The sequence below is a fragment of the Pelophylax lessonae genome (genome assembly GCF_965119305.1).
Source record: "Pelophylax lessonae genome assembly, chromosome: 13".
NCBI lineage: Eukaryota > Metazoa > Chordata > Amphibia > Anura > Ranidae > Pelophylax > Pelophylax lessonae.
The window spans coordinates 171,701,267-171,717,172 of record NC_138780.1 but is presented as its reverse complement, the minus strand read 5'-3'; the positions used below and the strand labels follow the sequence as shown (position 1 = coordinate 171,717,172).

Below are 15,906 nucleotides of genomic sequence, written 5' to 3'. Positions count from 1 at the left end.
TATATTATATATATATATATATATATATATATAATTAGTTTTATATATTGAAAAAAAAACATTAAAAGGGGATAATTTACACAAGTTCTCTGTTATGTTTGTGTCTACTAATAATGATTTTAGTGTACTTTTATTAAAAATATTGTCTTAAAATATTGGGGGGGGGGGGGTGCCTGCCAGGTAGGCTATACGGTGCCCCCGTGATTTCTAACAGCAGCCCTGAGTGTGTTACATTTTTGTTCTTGGGGTTAGATGCACTTTAAAGGTTATTCTCCCGCATAAGGTATGGCTTCCGTATCTGTCACTAATGACATTTATAAACTGGAGGTTTTTTCCTTTGTAGTTCCACTGTAGCTGTACTGCCTTGCCCAGCTTGTTTCAATTGTGGGCTTTTTTTTATACTATTATATGTTTAGTGTCCGACTCTAAATAGAAAAAAAGTGAATGTCTGTCTATTAACCCCCAGCATGGAAGAGGTTAATTTGGAGCAGGGCCGGCACGGTTTGCTATGGTGATAAGAGCCATAGTATTTGGGCCTTTGAGGCCGCTTTGAATTGACAGCTGCTTTACTGCTCATCCTGTGTGCCTGCGTTTTTATTGCTCTGTATGTGGGGAAAGAATTCATTACCGCTTGGTCCTTTGTCTGTTTCTGTGGCAGCTCAAACTATTAAATGATGGGAGGTCAGGAAACGGTTAATACTGGAGATCTTTGTAGATTGTTTATCACCTTACTGGCAGTCCTCCGTGTAATGGTCAGCGACTTTCTCATGGTTTTTTTTCACTACCAAATTTTAATATGTTCTTTCTAAATATTGTAACATTTAACAGAGAAAATACACTATATTTTCAAAAGTATTGGGACACACATGAACTTTAATGGCATCCCAGTCTTAGTCCGTAGGAATCAATATTGAGTTGGCCCACCCTTTGCAGCTATAACAGCTTCAACTCTTCTGGGAAGGCTGTCAACAAGGTTTAGGAGTGTGTCTATGGGAATGTTTGACCATTCTTCCAGAAGCCTGGCTCGCAGTCTCCACTCTAATTCATCCCAAAGGTGTTCTATCAGGATGTCAGGCCAGTCAAGTTCCTTCACCCCAAACTCACTCATCCATACTATATTGCCAAACAAATTGGACCACTCTTCCAAATCATTTGGTGTGGGGTTGCTTTTCAGGGGTTGGGCTTGGCCCCTTAGTTCCAGTGAAGGGAACTCTTAAGGAGTCAGCATACCAACACATTTTGGAAAATTTCATGCCCAACTTTGTGGGAACAGTTTGGGGATGGCCCCTTCGTGTTCAAACATGACTGCGCACCACTGCACAAAGCAAGGTCCATAAAGACCTGGAAGAGCGAGTTTGGGGTGGAGGAACTTGACGATCAACCGATAGAACAGCTTTGGGATGAATTAGAGCAGAGACTGTGAGCCAGGCCTTCTCGTTCACATCAGTGCCTGACCTCACAAATGCACTCCCAATACTTTTGACAATATAGTGTATAATGCTAAACACGATTCTGATTCATGGGAGTATACCTGTTATGGTGAGCAAATACCTAAACCACCCAAGAGGTCAAGGACTATTGCTCGTCAGGTGCCTGTTCTTAAAGCTGAACACTTGACAGATGGTGACAAATTATTGCAGCTCTGTAGTCCATAATACATCAATAAAAGAGATGTTTTACCATATTTCCCTTTTGGGTCACAGGAGTGCTCTTACTTTTGCTCTCCTCTGACCCAGAATCAGTTGATAGCTATCGCCCACTAGCAACTGACATGGTATAGCTACTCCAAGCTTTGGAAGGATATTTGACAATATTGTTGAGATCCACCCAGCTGCCTGATTGACAGCTGGCCTCGCCTTTCAGCACGCAGCTGAGAGCCGGAGGCAGTTGTGGCCACTCCTTCTCCTGCCCAGTGCTCAAGTGAGCGCTACAGGAGCAGAGCGATGACTGACAGTCACTGCTCTGCACTCTGAGAGGACCGAGAACTGAGCGATCATTGGTCATGTCATCGCTCAGTTCTTGGGCTTGGAGCCAGCAGGGGACAACTGCAGCATAGAATTGAGTAAGTATAGGTATGGGGGGGGGGGGGCGCACAAGGAGCCAATCAGGTGGGCTGCAGTGGAGAGAGCAGATTGACCACTAAGGGCACACTGCTGCTTTTCCTTTCACTGTCCAGTCACAGGGTAGGGGGGGACCTGTAAGTTAAAGTGAAACAACGTCTGAAAAAAGATTAAGTCCCCTACCTTTCTAGACAGGGCTGAGCTTTGTGGGAGAGCTGTGTAAATCTCTGGACTAGATGGACAGAATTCCAGGTAAAACACCTTCCAAATATGTATTTGCTCTGTGTATTTAGCCGTTTGCCTATTAGCCCTGTTTACACTTCATTGTGCAAAATGTGCACCATGGTGGCAAAGTGGCTTTAATTTTTGCCATGCAACACTGGGATCCTGGGTCTAGGTCTTACCAGGAATTATAAAAACATGGCGTCTGTATAATTTTGCCTCTTTCTTTGGCAAACCCTTCAGCTGATCTAATGTCCTCTCCAAGCCCCCCAAAAAAAAAACAATTAGCTGGTTAAAGGCTGTCTGTCCAAGCATGGCCCTCTACTTTGAACAGGCATCTATGGTTGTGGTGGAGACATGCAACTCCAAGATCCTTTGGAGACGGGAACTGAGGTAAATGGCTTCGTGTTTTTCATGAAGTGTTGTAGAAAAATCAGCACTATGTATAAGAGTAAAGAAGGTTGCCACAGAGAGATTGAAATTTAGGTGGTACAGAAGGGACTGGCTGAATTTTGATCTTTGTGTGGCCCTCCCTGTTCGAAAGAATTTTAACTAAAGGTTGACTTCTGTTAATGTTCTGCCGGAAGGTGGGTGAGGGGGGATGGGGGGTTGCTATTCCCCAATCCACCTATTATGTGGGTGTAAAAATCGGTGTACAGATTCACTTCTATCTAACTAATCATCCATGGCAAGCTTTAGAAACGTTAGGGTTATAAGAAGTCCTTTTCTAGGTTTTACTACAGTCCTCCATGTAAATTACCAGCTCTATTATGACTATGCTGTATTCCACTGGTACCAGTGCTGGGACAAGTCCAAACGGCACCCCCCCCCCCCCCCCCAAGATGTATGAGCATTGTGTGTGAGCAAAAATTGACCCCCATGGAAAAAATTTGCGCACTAATCTACATGCTTACCTTCCCCTAAGCATAAATTCTCTTTGAAAGCCAAATTCTTCCAAAGAAAATGTACCCCTTTTCCCAGTACAAATTCCACCCCCAGTGCAATGCCCAACTCTGCATAAATCTATGCCCCCCCATTCCCCCTCCCAGCTCAAGTCCTCTTCTTTCCCGAATTCCCCCCTCTTAGTAGAAATCATCGACTTCTCAAATTTCCCCTCTGAGCACAAATCTCCTCCAATTATCCCTTCTAGCACAAATCCTCCCCCTCAAGTCACCCTTCCTAACACAAATGCCCCCCCCCCCCAAAAAAAACAAAACCACAAACCCACCTCCCAGCACAAATCTCATGCACAAATTCCCTCCCCCCAATAACACACACACCATTTTTCCTAATGCTACTTTCCAGGGGTTTACGATTAGTCCATACCAGGGGCAGACTGGCAACCTTCGGCCCAGGGGGCAAGTAGAAACCAGAGGCCCATGGTGCGGTGATTCGGCCCCCCTTCCACTCTCCCTATTCCTGTCCTCCTCCTGACACCCATTCCACAGGGCTTCAGATACTCTCTACTTACCGGCTGAATCCGGGTTCCTGATATTGCCAGCAGAGGGCAGTTAGGGGGAGCTGGGACAGCTCGGTCGGGGCTGGGCAGGGGAGAAGAGTCTCCAGTGGGGCATGGAACCGGCGTCTGGTCAGACACAGTTTATACCATCCATGCTATGGTGGGAGCCTGCGCTCTGTCCTTGTCTTCAACCGGCACTCAGTAGGTCAGCGATGGGGACTTTTTACTTCCCTTCACCAGGAATCCTTTAGGCATGTCTGTAGCAGAAGCAATGCAGCCTTTTTATGGGGCATCAGAGCAGTTGGCCCCCTGGCCCAGTCCTCCCCTGGTCAATACTACCAATTACCCCTGCATATACCAGAGCCAAAACTTAGAATAAGTTAGTCTCTCACGCATCTGGTTGTGATCATCTTCCAAGCCATAAAACGGGTGGAACTCCTTGGCAAAAGGCATCTATAGCCAGGGGCTGACTGGCAACCTTCAGCCCAGGGGGCAAGAACAAACCAGAAGCCAATGGTGCAGTGAGTCGGCATCGCTCCCACTATCACTCTTCCCGGCCTCCTCCTGACCTCCATTCTAGGCTGAAGCTCCGCTCCAGGTACTCTCTACTGACTGGGTCCCTGACCTGACCAACAGGGGGCGGTTAGGAGGAGCTGGGACAGCTAGATCAGAGTCTCCAGTGGGGCATGGAACTGGCCTCTGTTCAGACATGGTTTACACCATCCATGCTGGGGGGGAGGCCTGCGCTCTGTCCTTGTCTTTACCCCACACTCAGTAGGTCAGCGGTGGAGACTTTTTAATTCTCATCACCAGGAATCCTTTAGGCATGTCTGTGGCAGAAGCGGTGAAGCCTTTTATAGGGCATCAGATCGGCCCGGGGGGTAATTACCCCCCTTCCCCCTGGCCCAGTCCTCCCCTGTCTATAGCTAAGTTTCTTGTTACATTTTTTTTAAATATTGTTACATTTGTAATCTCGATCTGTCATTACTTCATTAAGACCCCGTTCACACTGGGGCGACCTGTCAGGCGACCTGGTCGCCTGACAGGTCGCCTGCCATAGAGAAGCTGTGGACCCGTACTAATAGGAGCGACACAAGTCGCTCCGACTTAGAAAAAGGGTCCGGAGCTTCTTTGGGGCGACCCAGAGCGACCTGCATTGACTTCAATGATATGAAGTCCGTGCTGGCCGCTCCGAGGTCGCGGTGCGTGCGGCGCACCGTGACCTGTGAGGTCGCCCCGGCAAGTAGCGTCGCCCCAGTGTGAACGGGGTCTAAATGTTATATAGAGTTTGATTTTACTTGCAAGTGTTTGTGTGATCTCTCTTTGCACATCTTGAAAATAAACCCCAAAAACCTAACGTGACCTTGATAAAACATACTGGAACATAACAATGACTTGCTGGCTGTGCACATTCTGTAAAAGGTACATTTGGCTGAGGTGGTTTGTTTTACCTTCTTTTTTTTCTTTTAGTGTACCAGAACATCTTGTAAAAAGCATAATCTGGCAAACGTTACAAGCCGTCAACTTCTGCCACAAACACAACGTAAGTACAGCACTTTTTCAGAGTATGCCTATTCTAATTCATGTATTAGATATCTAGGGGTCCATTCACATGGGGTGCTCTACTGTAGGCTTCATTCAGGTCCGTGTTTTCCTGGCACAGAGATGTATAGGTGTTGTGTGCATCCCTGTGTGGGCGTCCCATTCATTTCTATTGGGGCTCGCAGCTGCACAGACACAGCCTCTGTGTCCTAATATGACGTGTTTAGGGACCCGAATCCACACTCATCTGCATGTCATATTAGGTCACAGCAGCTCTGTCTGTGCAGCTGGGTGTCCCAATAGAAATGAATGGGACGTTGGCATAGGGATGCACACAACACCTGTGTATCTCCATGCCAGGAAAACCCGGACTTGCACGGGGCCCACAGTAAAGCTCTCCATGTGAAATTTTTTTTTTCGGGTTTAAATTAAAAAGATGTTATACTTACCTGCTCTGTGAAAAATATTGCACATAAAGGTCCATTTCCTCCTCTTCTAGCAGTCTACCGCTGGCACTGTTAGAAGTTTATTTGATAAAAAAATTGCCATCCTATTCCTTTGAATGTTTTCATTGTTACGGTTAAAAGCGAACATCGATTTAACCCCACTAACAATTAGAAAATAAAACAAATGTTCTTAAAGCTGACTTTTATTTAAACAAAATTTGTACTAGTGTATGGCCAGCTTCATTGTGTCATCCATATGTGTCCTTCACATGACACACCCGGAGGCTCCCTAACTGTCAAACTGTGTTTGCTTCTTCTCTCTTCTTGCTGGAGCCGTTAAAGGCCAAATTTAGAACCAATTAGCATTTCTAGCTGGATTACACTGTCCTCCCCTGTCTCATCTTGCACTAATCTCTCTTGTGACACCCGTTCTCCTGTTGTGATCATTGCATGTGCCAGGGTTTAGGTTTTAGCCAACTGTTGTTTAGTTTGTCACTAAGTAACTCTTTGGTTGAAACAAGATAACAATAAAAAAAAAAAACCTAACATCAGAAATATGGAATCTGGTCATTTCTTTTAAACAGGGATGAGCGAAATTTAGAGTTTTAATTTTCTTGAAGTTTCTATAAAAGTTTGTAGTTTTGGGCTAAATTTCACCATATTGGCAAAATGCATTTTAATCAATAAGGGGAGGCAAAATGTAAAGAGTAACTCCACTTTTTTCCAGGGAAAAAAAAAACATTCCCCTCTGGGTGATCAATGTACAGCGCAAGGATTTTTAACAAAATTTGTTGTAATTTCTTACATGTTTCTGCTCTGGAAAAAAAAAGCGGTTTGTTTGGTTATGTCAATGTGCAGTGTGAATCTGAAAGGTATTGACTTTTTATCTGCTGATGCACCTGCAGTGTTCTTCACTTGCAGGAAGACCACAGGGTCAGCATCCCCCCCCCAGCCATCCCTTATACTTACCTGAGCAAGATCTTGATCCAGTGATGTGAACAAGAGCAGCGGCTTTCTTGGCTCACACCCTCCTAATAGGCTCAGAGACAGCAGCAGGAGACATGGACTTCTGTTGCTGTCAATAAAAAACTATGGGGTGGGAGGTGGGGGGCAGTGCAAAGCCGCATTTAGTGTGTCAATAAACACAGCAGCTCTGGGCGCACTCAGCTGGGGGGGTACATTTTTTTAAATGTACATTTTACAGTCACTTAAAATTTGACTTGTATCTTGGTGCAGTTTTTTGGGAAAATCAGTAAGCCAATCACACAAGCAGAAAATGACATTTCAGGGAAAGTTCTGTATACCAACTGTGTATAGAAGGCCTTTAAGTTGCCATATTACATTACATCTTATGCAGATTGAAAAGGAAAGGTGATTTTTAAAACATTCAATTATAATATGACCTGTGTAGCTATTGTATAAGATATATAAATACACACACACACACGCACACACGCGCACACACACACCTTCGGTCCATATATATTTGGACCCATGAACAATTTTTTTTTTTCAGGTATTTACCAAAACATATTCAAGCTATAGTTCTATAATGGATATGGGCTGAAAGTGCACACTATCTGGTTTAAAGAGGAAGTAAACCCTCCTCTGACACTTTTACCTATAGGTAAGCCTATAATAAGGCTTACCTATAGGTACTGTAAATATCTCCTAAACATGTACCGTTTAGGAGATATTTACCTTACATGCAGCCAGTGACGTCACTGGCACATGCGCTCTGAAGGAATGGCCGCTGGTGCCGTTTCTTCAGAGACCCGTGCCGTGACTGTCGGCTCCCGCGCACGTGCGCGGGAGTGACATCACCGCGGCTCCGGCCAATCAGATGGCCGGATGCCGCGATCCCGGCATCCAGCCAACTTATGCCATATGCGATGCATACTAGCTCATTATGTGTTTATCTTTCAGGGTGTAAAAAAAAATAAATAAATTTTAGCGGAGTTTACAACCTTTTTAATTTGAGGGTAGGTACATCCAAATCAGAGGACGGGTTTAGGAATTACAGCTCTTAAGAAGAGCTATCGCCCCTTTTACAAGGAACCCAAAAGTAATTGGACAATTGAAGCAAAAGCTGTTTCATGGCCAGGTGTGGGCTACTCCTTCCTTATTTCTTCATCAATTAAGCAGGTAAAAGGTCTGGAGTTGATTCTAAGTGTGGTATTTACATTTGGAATCTATTGATGTGAATCTATATCATGTGTTCAAAGGAGCTGTCCATGCAAGTGAAACAGGCCATTGTAAGGCTTCAAAAACTAAACAAATCCATCAGAGAGATGGCAGTAACATTAGGAGTGGCCAAATCAACAGTTTGGTAAATTCTGAGGAAAGAAGAACGCACTGGTGAGCTCAGCAACATAAAAAGGCCTGGACATCCACGGAAGACAACCGTGTTGGATGTTGGCAGGCACCTCTCTGTGGTGAAGAAAAACCCATTCACAATATCCAGACAAGTGAAGGACACTCTTCAGGAGGTGGGCGTATCTTTGTCAAAGTCTACAATCAAGAGAAGACTTCACGAGAGAAAATACAGAGGGTTTATCACAAGGTGAATTGCAAACCATTCATAAGCTTAAAGAATAGAAAAACCAGATTAAACCTTGCCAAAAAAAAAATCTAAAAAACCAGACCAGTTCTGGAAAATAATTCCTTGGGCGGAAGAAACTAAGATTAATTTGTGCCAGAATGGCAGGAAGAAAAATTGTGGAGAAGGCTTGGAACAGCTCATGATCCAAAGCACATAACGTCACCTGTAAAACATGGTGGAGGCAGTGTGATGCCATGGTCATGCGTGGCTTCCAGTGGCACTGCGTCATTGGTGTTTATTGATGATGTGACAGAAGACCAAAGCAGCCGGATTAATTCTGCAGTGTTTAGAGATATAGTGTCGGCCCAGATTCAGCCGAATGCAGCAAAGTTGATTGGACGGCGTTTCACAGTACAGATGGACAGTGATCCAAAACACACTTCAAAAGCAACCCATGAGCTTTTGAAGGAAAAGAAGTGGAATATTCTGTAATGGCCGAGTCAATCACCTGATCTTAACCCAATTGAGCATGCATTTCACTTGCTGAAGGCAAGAAAGACCCACAAACAAAGAACAACTGAAGACAGCTGCAGTTAGAGCCTGGCAAAACATCAGAAAGGAGGAAACCCAGTCTTTGGTAATGTCCATGGGTTCCAGACTTCAGGCAGACATTGCCAGTAAAGGATTCTCAACAAAATAATAAAAATGAACATTTTATTTATGATTATATTCATTTGTCCAATTACATTTGAGCCCCTGAAATGGGGGATGGGGGGGGGTGTATAAAATTGGTTGCAGTTCCGAAAATTTGTACTTGATATTTATATTCAACCCCTTGAATTAACGCTGAAAGTCTGCCCTTCAAATTCATTTGGATTGTTTTGTTTAAATTTTATTCTGGTATTTGACCCCTTCACAAAACATGACTTAGTACTTGGTGGCAAAACTGTTGTTGGCAATCACAGAGGTCAGACGTTTCTTGTAGTTGGCCACCAGGTTTGCACATATCTTGGGAGAGATTTTGTCCCACTCACTCCTCTTTGGAGATCCTCTCCAAGTCATTAAGGGTTCAAGGCTGACTTTGGTAACTCGAACCTTCAGCTCCCTCCCAGCATATTTTCTATGGGATTAAGGTTTGGAGACTGGCTAAGCCACTCCAGGACCTTAATGTGCTCTTTCTTGAGTCATTCCTTTGTTGTGTTGGCTGTATGTTTTTTGGTCATTGTCATGCTGGAATACCCATCCATGACCCATCTTCATTGCCCTGGCTGAGGGAAGGAGGTTCTCACCCAAGATTTGAGGGTACATGGCCCCATCCATCGTCCCTTTTGATGCGGTGAAGTTGTCCTGTCCCCTTAGCAGAAAAACAACCCCAATGCATTATGTTTATACCGCCATGTTTGACGTGGGGATGGTGTTCTTGGGGTCATAGGCAGCATTCTTCCTCCTCTTCCAAACACGGCGAGTTGAGTTGATGCCAATGGGCTTGATTTTGGTCTCATCTGACCACAATACTTTCTCACAGTTCGCCTCTGAATCATTCAGATGTTCATTAGCAAACTTCAGATGGGCCTGTACATGTGCTTTCTTTAGCTCGGGGACCATGTGGGCGCTGCAGGATTTCAGTCCTTCACAAGGTAGTATGTTATCAATTGTTTTCTTGGTGACTATGGCCCCAGCTGCCTTGAGATCATTGACAAGATTCTCCTGTGTAGTTCTGGGCTGATTGCTCACTGTTTTCATGATCATTGAACCTCCACAAAGTGAGATCTTGCATGGAGCCCCAGACCAAGGGAAATTGACAGTGTTTTGTGTTTCTTCCATTTGCGAATAATCAACCAACTGTTGTCGCCCCCTTACCAAGCTGCTTGGCGATGGACTTGTAGCCCATTTCAACCTTGTGTAGGTCTACAATCTTGTCCCTGACATCCTTGGACAGCTCTTTGGTCTTGGCCATGGTGGAGAGATTGGAATCTGATTGATTGTTTGATTGATTGATTGATTGATTGCTTCTGTGTAAAGGTGTCTTTTATACAGGTAACAAGCTGAGATTAGAAGCACTTCCTTTAAGAGAGTGCTCTTAATCTCAGCTCGTTACTTGTAAAGAAGACACCTGGGAGCCAGAAATCTTGCTGATTGATAGGGGATCAAATACTTATTTCACTCATTACAATGCAAATCAATTTATAACTTTTTTAAAATGAGTTTTTCTGGATATTTTTGTTGTTTGGTCTCTCACTGTTAAAATAAACCTACCATTAAAATTAGACTGATCGTTTCTTTGTCAGTGGGCAAATGTACAAAATCAGCAGGGGATCAAATACTTTTTTTCCCTTACTGTATATTGTATATAAAGCTTTTTTTAATCATTTTTTTTATTTTCTATTTTATTGCCCCACAAAAGTGGCGATACCCTTGAAAGTGTTTAAGGAGTGGAATATGCTTTAAATGGTTTGAGGATTACAGACGCTCCTTGCAAATATCCTTAACCCGGTCCTATTCTAAAAAACAACCCTTCATTTGCTTCCTAATTCTACATTTTGTTCATTGTTTGTGTACAAATCATGATAAAATAAATGAAAAAGGAAAAAAATACAAATAGAACACTAAATTTAATTCTTTGTAATTTGGGACCTAGCCTAATTCCCCCTGTGCGAAGTTTTGATTGGCCCTGTTTTGACTTTTCATGTTACTGATGGTAATACACTACAGTATTTTCAATGAAAAATACTTGAACAAGAAAAAAAACTAAATGAAAAATGCTATCCAAAATACATTCTTGAAAAAACACACTGTTTAAATCAGCGGTCTCCAAGCTTTCCAAACAAAGGGCCACTTTGCTGTCCTTCAGACTTTAAGGGAGCCAGACTAGGGCTAGTGGAAGTAGAAAATGTCCTGGCTTCCAGTGGGAGTAAACAATGCCCTATCTTTGGTGTAAGTGGAGAAATGGTACCCCATCATTGGTGTCAATAGAAAGAATTCTGCCCCATCGTTTGTGTCAGTGGGAAGAATTGTGCCCTTTCGCTGGTGTCAGTGGAAGGAAAAGTGGCCCATCATTGGTGTCAATGGAAGGAATTGTGCCCCATCGTTGGTATCAATGGAAGGAATTGTGCCCCATTGTTGGTGTCAATGGATGGAGTTGTGCCCCATCGTTGGTGTCAATGGATGGAATTGTGCCCCATCGTTGGTGTCAATGGATGGAATTGTGCCCCATCGTTGGTGTCAATGGATGGAATTGTGCCCCATCGTTGGTACCAATGGAAGGAATTGTGCCCCATTGTTGGTACCAATGGAAGGAATTGTGCCCCATTGTTGGTGTCAATGGATGGAATTGTGCCCCATTGTTGGTGTCAATGGATGGAGTTGTGCACCATCGTTGGTGTCAATGGATGGAGTTGTGCACCATCGTTGGTGTCAATGGATGGAGTTGTGCACCATCGTTGGTGTCAATGGATGGAGTTGTGCCCCATTGTTGGTGTCAATGGATGGAGTTGTGCCCCATTGTTGGTGTCAATGGATGGAGTTGTGCCCCATTGTTGGTGTCAATGGATGGAGTTGTGCCCCATTGTTGGTGTCAATGGATGGAGTTGTGCCCCATTGTTGGTGTCAATGGATGGAGTTGTGCCCCATTGTTGGTTTCAGTGGATGGAATTGTGCCCCATTGTTGGTGTCAATGGATTGAATTGTGCCCCATCGAGTGTCAGTGGAAGGAAATGTGCCCCACTGTTGGTGTCAGCTATAGGAATTCCGCCCCATTGTTGGTGTCAGTGGATAAAATAGTGCCTCAAGGGCCAGATAAAGGAAAGCAAAGGGTTGCCTCCGACTCCAGGGCCGCAGTTTGGAGACCGCTGGTTTAAATAAAGGTAAACAAAAGGATTTTAATGCAGATTTTGCCTAGGCAGCTTTATGAGTAAGATTGAGAATTTTTGCTTTACCAAAATCTGAAGCAGAATAAATTGTGCTGAAATCACTCCACTTATTACTTCTGTAAATGCATGTGATTTGACTTCTGTGCCTTTATGTACTCTTCTTCTAGTTGCTAAGCTGTATAGAACTGTTCTTTAGAACACTATAGATACCTATAAAGAGTGTCTGGCCGATCTATGAAGACTGGTTTGTTACGCTTCTGTTTGTTCAGATCCACAAACAGTCACAACAAAGCAGCTTTTATCACCGGTGTGTTTTTTTTTTCCTTCTGTTGCCCACCTGTACCCATATTCCTAAATTCAGAGTTTTGTTTTACTGAAAACCAATTAATGGTGACTCCACGTCTTTCAAAAATCAGCATTATAAGTATTATTGCTATCCTGTATTTTTAAACAATTGGTGATTAATTAGGTATTGGGGGACAGACTGAAGATTTTTTTTTTTTGGATCACTGATTATGCACCTCAAAGTTTTAATAAAATGTATAGTTTGTAATTGAGAGCAGATTCTGTAAATGTCAAAAGGGCAGGGTTTCCTTAAGGGCCAAACCGATATTATCTTCTGAACTGACTTTTTCATAGATCATGTCATATGAATCAAAATAATGTGCTTGCAGTAAAAGAAGCAATAAAGCCTTTACTAAATTAAACAAAATGTCTGCTTGTACAGATGAGCAAAATAACACACAGTGAGGAAAATATTGCCGGTGCTTTTGCTTTACCAAATTGCCTTTTGCCATAGACGCTTCAATTATTGAGCCCCTTTTTAACCACTTGTCTAACCGGCAATTTAGAAAACTTTTCACACGGTAAAATTTGCATTCTTTGCTAGAAACGACTTTAAACTCCCAAACAATATATTTTCTGAAAGCAGCGACCCTGGAAAATAAAACGGCAGTTGCAATTTTGTATGTTGCACGATATTTGTGCAACTGTTTTTCAAAAGCATAATTTCAGGAAAAAATACATTAAAATACATTTTGTTTTGTTCAAATAAACACAATATTATACCCGATTTTGTTTTATTATAAAAGGTGCACCTTAAAATCTCAAAAAACTATGGTATCTGGGGGGGTTGGGGGCTGCATGTGATGACTGGGTGCTCACTTTCAGAGCCCCGTTCTAAAGTGATAGATCACTTTAGATGAAAACATTCAGGGGTATGTGAAATAATTGCGTCCACACACACCTACACAGGTTGAACTGAATGGACTATAGTCTTTATTCAACCTCACCTACTATGTAACTACGTGACCACCCAGATCACTTTTTTCTGACGACTCTTCACTGGCTCTAAGGCTGCACTCACACCTCAGCCTTTTGAATTGCAGGCAGCTTTGCCGCGATTCTGCCTGCGATTTTAAAAGGCCAATATGTGAATGATAAATTGCAGACCGCACATTTGAGATGGCATTTATTTGAATGGCACCTAAAATCGTGGTGCCGCGTAATAAATTGTACTGCAATTGTGGCAAACCGCATCATGTGAAGCATTTCGCCCCCAAAGAAGCTCCTGAACATTTTTTCTTTCTGTCTGCTATTTAAAACGCTGAGGTGTGAATGCAGCCTAAACTTCGATACCAGGCTAATGGCTGCAGCTCCTTGGAGCTTGCTTCAACCCCTTGAATACTGTGACGTTTATAAATGTATCCTGGTAAACAAGGGGTTAAACTGATTGTAGTGAAAGAAAGTTGCTCCCCCCCCCCCTCACCTATCCTACCTAACCTGTGTGTGTATTTATGTGTGTGTGTATGTGTATATATATATATATATATATATATATATATATAAATGTGTGTACAGCCATGGCCAAAAGTTTTGAGAATGGCGAAAAACAAATATTAATTTTCACAGTCTGCTGCCCCAGTTTTTATAGTGCCAGTTTTCATATACTCCAGAATGATCAGTGATCAGGTGAATTGCAATTTCAAAATCCCTCTTTGCCATGAAAATGAACTTAATCCCATTAAAAAAAAAAAACATTTCCACTGCATTTGTGAAAAATGCTTCAGGGCACCCAAGAAAGTCCAGCAAGTGCCAGGAGCGTCTCCTTCAGTTGGTTCAGCTGCGGGATCAGGGCACCCCCTGTGCAGAGCTTGCTCAGGAATGGCAGCAGGCAGGTGTGGGTAAATCTGCACACACAGTGAGGTGAAGACTTTTGGAAGATGGCCTGGTATCAAGAAGGGCAGCAAAGAAGCCACCTCTCTCCAGGAAAAACATCAGGGACAGACTGATATTCTGCAAAAGGTACAGGGATTGGACTGTTGAGGACTGGGGTAAAGTCATTTTCTCTAATGAATTTCCCTTTCTGATTGTTTGGTGCATCCAGAAAAACCTTGTCCGGAGAAGAAAAGATGAATGCTACCATCAGTCCTGTGTCATGCCAACAGTAAAGCATCCTGAGACCTTTCATGTGTGGAGTTGCTTCTCAGCCAAGGGAGTGGGGTAAATCACAGTTTTGCCCCAAGAACACAGCCATGAATAAAGAATGGTACAAAAACATCCTCCGAGAGCAACTTCTCCCAACCATCCAAGAACAGTTTGGTGACAAACAATGCCTTTTCCAGCATGGTGGAGCACCTTGCCATAAGGCAAAAAAGTGATAATTAAGTGGCTTGGGGAACAAAACATCGAAATTTTGGGTCCATGGCCAGGAAACTCCCAATACCTTAATCCCATTGAGAACTTTTGGTCTATCCTAAAGAGGCGGGTGAAGAAAAAAAAAAAAAAATTCACACACTCCAAGCATTGATTATGCAAGAATGGGCTGCCATTAGTCAGGATGTGGCCCAGAAGTTGATTGACAGCATGCCAGGGTGAATTGCAGAGGTCTTGAAAAAAGAAGGGTCAGCACTGCAAATATTGACTCTTTGCATAAACTTCATGTAATTTTCAATAAAAGCCTTTGACACTTATGAAATGCTTGTAATTATACTTCAGTATACCATAGTAGAACATCTGACAAAAAAGTCTAAAAACACTGAAGCAGCAGACTTTGTGAAAATGAATGTGCCATTCTCAAAACTTTTGCCCACTGTTGTACTTACCTACTTTTAATCCACTCCAGTCTTATTACGTGATCCAGCAGCTCCGGCTCCCATGTGTCAGTGAACGGCTGCTGCAAGGGAGAGGAAAGCGCACCAGCAATGGCTGAGCTAGGCTTTTTTTTTTTTCCATTTTAAGAGCAATGCAATCAAAATCAGTTTTTCCTTTACATATTATGCTTGAAGATAATTCTGTTTGTATCTCTGCAGTGTATTCATCGTGATGTCAAGCCAGAGAATATTCTCATCACCAAACACTTGGTCATTAAATTGTGTGATTTTGGATTTGCCAGGATATTAAGTAAGTACATTTATAGCAGATCTACAGTTTTGCACCAAGGATCAGTTGGAGAGTAGACCTTTCCAGGGGAGAGCTGCAGCCGCCCCGTTGGAGCTGCTGTCCGCTATTTGCAAATGTCTTGGTAGCTTGGAAATCACACTGGGAGTGACTTACTAAAGTTGGAGAGCGTAAAATCTGGTGCAGATCTGCATAGAAACAAAATAGCTCACAGGTTTGTTTTTTTTTTTACACATTTAAATGAACAAGCTGAAGTTAAAAGCTGATTGGCTACCATGCACAGCTGCACCAGATTTTGCACTCTCCAGTTTTAGCAAATCAACTCCATTGTGAGCTTCCTCTTGTGCCCAACAGGTGGTGCATCCAG

General features: G+C 43.1%; 1 protein-coding gene across 1 annotated transcript in view; it reads left to right on the top strand.

Annotated features, from left to right (window-relative positions):
- Positions 1 to 15,906, top strand: part of CDKL1 (cyclin dependent kinase like 1) — a 115,719-nt gene that overhangs the window by 86,634 nt on the left and 13,179 nt on the right. Inside the window, exons 4-5 of the mRNA XM_082242693.1 lie at positions 5,212 to 5,284; positions 15,452 to 15,542. Coding sequence (XP_082098819.1) covers positions 5,212 to 5,284; positions 15,452 to 15,542 — 164 coding nt within the window. The remainder of the gene's footprint in view (positions 1 to 5,211; positions 5,285 to 15,451; positions 15,543 to 15,906) is intronic.